At 47.4% G+C, this 7,804-nt stretch overlaps 1 protein-coding gene across 1 annotated transcript; it reads right to left on the bottom strand.

Annotated features, from left to right (window-relative positions):
• Window positions 1-2,765: 2,765 nt before the first annotated feature.
• On the bottom strand, window positions 2,766-7,363 carry WNT8A (Wnt family member 8A). The gene is made up of 6 exons (XM_069484080.1): window positions 7,296-7,363; window positions 7,169-7,202; window positions 6,834-6,972; window positions 5,585-5,710; window positions 4,459-4,601; window positions 2,766-3,305 (listed from the first exon to the last, which is right to left on the bottom strand). Exons 1-6 carry the CDS (start codon window positions 7,361-7,363, stop codon window positions 2,766-2,768), a joined length of 1,050 nt encoding a protein of 349 aa, XP_069340181.1.
• Between the last annotated feature and the right edge of the window lie 441 nt (window positions 7,364-7,804).

The raw sequence follows: 7,804 nt of genomic DNA, 5'->3' as shown, positions 1-7,804 counted from the left end.
TTCTGGTCCAGGGTCCATGTAGGAAGATTGGTTGGTGTGATTGATTGCTCTGAAGGTAAGATGGATGAGGATGAAAGAGACTGGAAGGAGAAGAGACCAGGAGGCTATGAGCTTTTGGGGCAATTAGGCACACTTTCAATGGAATTCCCGTTGTTCTGGGCTTTCTTAGTGAAAACTCTGATATAATCCCACAGTAAACACAAGGCTTGTGGTCTTGGAATGAGCATTTGAACAGGGCAGCAGGGGTGGTTTTTTCCTGAAAATCACCCCCAAGACTATTTGGGTATGTCAGCAAGGTCCTGAGGAAACGTCAAAGCCATCAGGTGCCGGGATTCTTTGGATGGAGATTCAGTTAAGATACGCAGGGAGAAAATTTAGCTTGTTCATTTCCCTAGCATAGTGTCACAGAGTTTCACGGTGAGTACTTTGACATCTATATTTATTGAGGGTTTAAGCTCAGGGCCAGATAATTTTATGTTTTTGTTTTTTCTCTGAGCCCCAGGTAAATAATATATTTTTTTGGTTGCCTATTTCTTTACCACAATTTTTGCCCTTAGTGATTCTTCCATGACCATCACACAGGCACACACCACACACACTTTCTTTCTTTGTCATTGCAGGAGTGTGTTTTTTTAACTTTCCTTTGAAGGAAGAGCATAGAGGAAATCTTCCATTTCCTTGACCTAGGTTGACCTTTAGGAATTTCTCATTGTCTCTGTTCTTTAACATATGTGGTAGTTTTATTATTATTTTTATTTTTTTGAGACAGAGTCTTGCTCTGTCGCCCCAGGTAGAGTGCAGTGACGTCCTTGTAACTCACTGCAACCTCAAACTCCTGGGCCCATGTGATCCTCCTGCCTCAGCTGGGACTAGAGGTGTGCTCTACATGCCCAGCTAATTTTTCTCTTCCCCCCACCTTTTTTTTTTATTAGTAGAGACAGGGGTCTCGCTCTTGCTCAGGCTGATCTCAAACTCCTGAGCTTAAGCGATCTTCCTGCCTCGATCTCCCAGAGTGCTAGGATTACAGGCGTGAGCCGCTGCACCCAGCCTCTGTGGTAGTTTTAAACGCGCCAGAATTTATAGAGACTAGAGTGAACTTTCAAAGCATATGACTATGGTTTCTTTTGAGATGCCAACTTTGCTAATGAACATTTATCTTCCTTTACACTAGGAAAAAAAACAAACAAACACATTAATTCTTTCTGAGGACAAAAATATTTATTGTAGACAAATGTAAAAATACAGAAAAACAAAAAAGGAAAATAAACCCCTCTATTTCGGTATTACATGATGGCAAATATTCTTATATTTTTTTAAAACAAAATTGGATTAATCCTGAATATGCTGTTTTGTAATCAACTTTGTTCACTTAATTATATCATGTGTTTTCTATGCTACTATTTCTCAAGAATATTATTTTAGTGGTTAATATTCCACTCTAATGTTGTGATTTAACTAGTTTATCCTATCATTGAACATTTAAATTGTTTTTTAATTTAAAACAGTAAACTGTGGGTGTCTCCCCATTCCTGGTGATCATTTTACTTGTTTATTCAACATACCTCCTCCCTGCAGGGTGCTGGGCCTAGCAGAGCGAGGAGAGTCCCCAGGCTGAGATATTCAAAGTTAGGAGACCAGTGGCTGAGCCCCCTGGCTCTCTTTATGGGAAACTACCCCTCCTCCAAGGATTACCACTGGAAAATGTAGAAATGCAAATGGAGGAAGGTAGAATCCACAACTCTCCTAGTCTCTTGCCCTGGGGCCCAGGTCTCGGTGTACAGACACCCCAGGAAGCCCAAGTTAAGAAAGCAAACACACTTTGAATATGGTTCAAGTTCAAAGAGCTTCCTTATTCCCCAAGTTGCTTAGGTTGCATTAAAATAATATCTTCTATATCTGGGAGTCTACATCACTTTCCTATTGGCCGGTGTCTGGGTCTCAACTTTATTAACTGTCAAACATTAAAAATCAAGGGGGTTGGGTATTTCTAATGCCCCCAAAATGAAGTTGAGTTCCCAATCTGGGAATATCAAAATAGTGTTGTTTTATAGCTCTCGGGGGGAAAATCCCTCTTGTGGGACCTCTGGGTAAGTCTTAGTCACATGTCCACTTACTATGACCATTCCCTTTCCATGGCTTCAGAGATGGTTTATGAGCTGGAAAAGTCCTCAGGTTATGTTGGGTCCTGGTTTCTCCAGTCCTGGGTGGGGACAACTTTTCAAAAGTGCATACTCAGGTGAAAAATCTAACATCTAACACTCTAAACCCTCCCAACAGGCAGATATGTGGTCTCTGCCTCATTTATCTGCATGGATTTGTAGTTAGTCTTTCTGGCGCTAGCCAGAATGGGGGAAGGTTGCTCCTTCATGTGTTTGGACAGAATTCTTTCATTTTTTGCTCCTATTCTCTCTGATTCCCAGTAGGGCAGCTGAGTTGGACATGGTCTGAAACTTAAAGGAACAAATACTTCAAAGGTCCCTCTAGATATGAACCCCAAACCAACCTCTCCCTTTAGCAAGCTGCTTAAGTACAGGAAAGATTAAATGGGGTCTGTCCAAGTCAGGAGGCCCAGGTTCCAATTTCAGGTCTGCCAAGAAAATGCTACATAATCTTGGGCCTTCATTTTCCCACATATAGCAGATATGAGGATTATAGACCAACCCTGTGATTTTCCAATTGTTTTCCAATCTACTGTCTCCAAAAGAGAAGCTGTGGCCCCCTTCCACTGACACGCAGCTGATCAGGTGAGTTTGTGTGGGGTATTGTCAGGAGCTTCCCTTACTCAGGGCATCACCGGGGGGGCGTGTGCAGTAGTACTTGTTCACTACATGCCGACACTGGTCACACTTGACTGTGCAACACCACTGGAACTTGCAGTTACAGCCGCTCGTGGCCTCCGTTCTCCTCTCTTCCACCTGCAGCCCACACTCGGTGCACAGGCGCCCACAGCTACGTTGTTCCCACCTAGACGTGTTGTGGCTGTTCTGCAGGCACTCACGACCCTCTGTGCCATAGATGCCCAGGCTGGAATTGCGGGTACAGTAATCCGGTGATTCCTCCAAAAAGATCAGCTCAGCCTCCGCGCTAGGAAGGAAGGCCTCAGTGGGCGCCCAGCGGCCCTCGGCACTGTTCCCAGCTCTCAGCCGCCGCTTATCCATCTCAATTTTTAGCGCCCGGTCATACTTGGCCTTCAGGTAGTCTCCCATCTCCCGGAAGTCAGCCAGCTGCAGCCAGCAGGTCTGGATGCTGCAGCTCCCCGAGATGCCGTGACATTTGCAGGTCCTTTTCATGGTGGCTCTCACTGCCTTCACAGGGAGAGAACACAAAAGAAAGAATGGCTCTGGGTAGGGAAGACCAAAGGCTAGCGAGTAAATGGAATATTGTAGAGCTGTGCTTTTTGACTTTTAGGAGCAGCAGAATTATTGGGGAAGCTTATGAAAAATATTCCTGGACCCAACCTCAGGTCTGCTCAGTGAGAATGTTCAGGGGGGTAAAGGCCTGCTCCGGGAGATCTGACAGCTTCCCTGGGTGACTGCGACAGAGAGCCAGGCAAGTGTCGAGAGGGGTACTGGAGTCTGGAATCTAGGCTCCAGCCCGACTCCGTCACTTACTGAGCTTGTTTCTCTACCTGCCCAACTGGAATAAGCATTGAATAAAATAATGATCCAGGAAGTACTTGTAAATTATAAAGGAAAATATGATCATTGCCACTGTTGTTGTCTTGAAGCTGGGAACTAGAGTATTGTGGGGGTTTGGATTTGTCCTTTGGCCCCTCCTCAAAGAGGAGGAAGCTCCTTGAGTCTGAACCTCTATGCCCACAAAGCAATTAATTACCCATGGTTATACTTGCCTAAAAAGCCTCTTCATCTTTTGGTGGGCATCCAGGACATCTAGGTATAGATTCACAGAGAAATTTCTATGCTCTTCGCTCTAAATCCAACTTGCTCCCAGATTTGAGTTCAGAATACTCCAGAGATTGCCCCCCCCACCAGAAGTCTTAGGGGAGAATAGACACTCCCGAGAAGCCTAGATCAGTCCCAACTCCTCACAGCCCAGACAGACGTTAGAACACAAGACTAGGCAATAAATCCCTGTAAATTTCTGAGGACATGCAGTTGAAGTACTTAAAAATTTAAGTTTTGGAAGCATGGCCTTGATTCTGTATTGTTCTCTGTTCTCAGAAAGCCTGTGGGAGGGCACAGCTTAAGACTTAGAGACAAGAGAACTAGAATAGAAGATCTGAATTCATTGTCTTATTCTGACACATATTAATTGTATTGCCTTGGACAAGCCACTTGGCTCAGACTTAACTGGCTTTGTTATCCAGAGAACCGGGGCAGCTGTCTCAGTCCTGTTGGGTGTGAGGATAAAACATAGGTAGGAGATAGCTCTTGGTAAGTTGAGAAGGGCTGTGCAGATGTGAAGCTGTTGCCAACACTGGCCAACTCCTATACCCACCAGCCTGCCGGCCCTGTTGTTGTGAAGATTCATCAGGGCTCTGGCATCCTTCCCCTTCTCCAAACTGTCCACAAAGAGTTTGGAGATCCTTTCCCCAAATTCCACATTGTCGCTGCAGCCTCCCCAGATCCAGCCATGGCCTCCTACACATAAGGAAAAAATAAGTTCTGCATACAGCTCCCCAATAAGTCCCAGGAGAAGAGACTTTTTGGCTGACACAGACAAGCCATCCCCAAGAGCCCTAGGGGTGTAAAGCCTTGTTGAAGGTGAGACAGGGAAATGGAGGTGCATGGGGGAGGAGGGAGGGAAGTCCTGTTCCCAAAGCCAACTGCCCACCCTTTAGGCACTTACTTCCCAGCTCTAGGCAGTCTTCGATACCCACAGTGTAAGTAGGCACACTGGGGTTAGCCTTGATGATCTTAAAGGTTCATTATAGCTCAAACATTCTGGAATTCTGCACCATTATTCTACAATAGTTTCTTTTTCTTTTTCTTTCCTTTTCTTGTTTTTTTTTTTTTTTTTTTTTTTTTTGAGACCAGGTCTTGGGCTGTTGCGTGGGCTAGAGTGGTACCTCAGCCTTCCCAGTAGCTGGGACTACAGGCATGTGCCAACACACCTGTCTAATTTTTCTGCTGTTTTTAGAGATGGGATCTTGCTATGTTGCTCAGGCTGCTCTCAAATTCCTGGGCTCAAGCAATCCTCACCTTGGCCCCCCAAAGTGCTAGGATTATAGATGTGTACCACCATGCCTGGCCTCTACAATAGTCTCCCTCACTAGTGGTAAATTTGTATGTCTGTTAGGTGGTCTGCAAATTGTTGAGTAGCTCTGGATTATGGATGAGCTATTCCAAACTTGGAATACCAAAGCTAGCTTTAAACTCTCTTTGGCCTTCCCGTTCCTAGTCACCTGGTTAGGTTTAGAGTTTCTTGCTAATCCCTGGACTCATGGACCCAGTCTCAACGTTTAGGAGAGTCTAGGTCCAGGATATCCCACAGCTGAAGGAGCTGTTGGAGTCTAGGGGTTTGAGGGAACCGTGTCCCTCAGACTTTCCCTGAAAGACTTTAGTCTACACTCAGCTCTGCAGCCCCTCACCTCTTCCCGCTCCAATCAGAAAGCCCAACTTACCTGTTTTTCCATTTTTTGATTCATCACAGCCACAGCTTTCAAAGTCGCCCATGCTGCAGTTCTTGGTGATGGTGTGCATGACCCCAGCGGAGCTGATAGCGTGAATGAAGGAAGTCTCTCTGGTAGCTTTGGAGAGAAAGGGGGGACTGAATGGAAACTGGGACCCTGATGACCCAAAGCAGAGGCTTTGGAACAACAGTGCTGTTTCTCTCCCCTATCTCCCACCTCCTCTGAGAAAACCGTGCATGTCTTTCCTGCCTCTTTGCGTCCTCCAGGCAGGAGTGAGCATCCCATGCAACAGGTGGGGAGAGTAAAACCCAGACATGGAATAACAAGACCACCGCTCTCCATTTGTGGTGCTGGGATTAGGACCCTGCTCTCCTGGAGTCCAGGCTGGACCTCTGTCCCCTAGCCACTGCGGCTGGGCCTCAGGCAGTGCGACTCAGGGACATGAGGCTGGCTTAGGAAAGAGTGACATTTTCTTTGTTCTGACCAGGAAGCTAGGCCGTGTAATAGTCATAGTGATCGTGGCTGCTACTTACTGAGCTCTTACCTTCCTGTTCTTTACAAACATTGTCATATTTCATTTCCTCATACTCTCTATTCTCTCTGTACACGCCACGATAAGGTATTTCTTTCTGTCCCCATCTTCTTTACTCTCTTCCCCCAACTCTTCTCAGGCAACACGCTATTGTTGCTTCAAAAATGACTTTTATGCAAACTACTGCACACTGTTACAAAAGGCTGCATGGGTGCACGTCCACGCACAGCTGCACACGTACACACACGCACACACACACACACACACCCCACCTGAGGCACAGCTCAATGCGATCTCTCAGCCTTTCTGTTCTTTTATGACAGCTGACAGATGTGAAACTGCAAACACAGCCTTTTCCTCATTTTTATTTCATGCAAATCAGTGCAAAACAAGTGTGTACAAACACACACATACAGGCATGTATTAAAAGAATAATTTCTTATATTTATATAGAGACAGTTCGTATTCACCTCATTCAACCCACAGAATACTTCTGGTGAGCTAAACAGAGCTGGACACTGACCCAAATGACAAATCTGGGGTTGAGAGAGGGGAAGTAATCCACTTGAGGTCGCACAGCCAGGAAACGGCAGGTCGGCAGACCCCTGGTAATGTTTTCATTGCACCGCGCACATACATGTCGCACACACACATGTGCCACCAGCACACAAACCCTCTCACACGGGCGTGTGTCCCACGTGAACTTACCACTTCTCAGCCTGTTGTGGGTGGAGAGCTGGAGAGCATTTTCAGGGCAGTTCCAGCGTTCCCAAGCAAACTGGAACTTACACTCCTCGATGCCACTCTGGGCGCCCAAAGCCACACTAGTGGTATAGGTCAGATAAGCCTGGCGAGGGGAAAAGGGCCGTGAGCCTCCACCTGACACAGGTCATCTGGGGTGTGGGGAGCAGGCAGGACTCAAATGGGTGAGCTCCCCACTGGGGGAGGGGGTTCTGGCACCGTCTCCCCTCCCCTCTTTTCTTCTCCATCAGAGCCCCGTTCGGACCCCAGAGGGCAAAAACAGGAGCTGGAGCCCATCCTACCTTGGGGCCTGTTAGCAGGAAATTGTTCACTGACCTACCGAAAAGAGAAAAAGTGAAGCAGAGGTGAATGGGGCTGAGACCATGGGGGCTTCCTTGGTGGGGAGGGTGGGGTGGGGGAAGGACTTACCAGGCAGAGGCACTGAATGTGACACAGGACATGCCCACAGCCACCCAGAGCATAAGCAGGTCCCCCATGGCTCTCCCGCCCCCAGGGGACCAGCTCCAGCTCAGGGCCAAGTCCAGAGGAGTGAGGAGAGGGCAGGGTCCTTCTCAGTATTTATGTGAGAAAATTCTGAATGGCCAAGGGGGAAAAATCAACAGCTCTTCTCATTTGCTCCTGGCAGGCGGGGCTGCAGGAGCCGCTGACCCAGTGGGGGATCCGGGAGGAGGGATCAGCCCAAAACTTCAAGGAAAGCCCCGCCCTGCCCAGCCTGGCCAGCGCGTCCTCCCTCCCAGACCCAGAGGGCCTGAAGCTTTTCTCCTGCCCTTAAGGTTTATGTCCTCTGTAAGTCAGTTTTGCCTCTTTCTGCTTGAGGGCCCATTTCTCAGAATCCTGTAGGCGGGAGCAGGCTAGGTCCTCAAGCCTGAAGGCAGGTCACCTATTCCTGGAGCTACAGTGTCCTCATCTGTCCATAA

This window comes from Eulemur rufifrons, chromosome 10 (assembly GCF_041146395.1).
Source record: "Eulemur rufifrons isolate Redbay chromosome 10, OSU_ERuf_1, whole genome shotgun sequence".
Lineage (NCBI taxonomy): Eukaryota > Metazoa > Chordata > Mammalia > Primates > Lemuridae > Eulemur > Eulemur rufifrons.
Note: the sequence above shows the minus strand (reverse complement) of the source record. Positions and strands in the feature narration are given on the sequence as shown.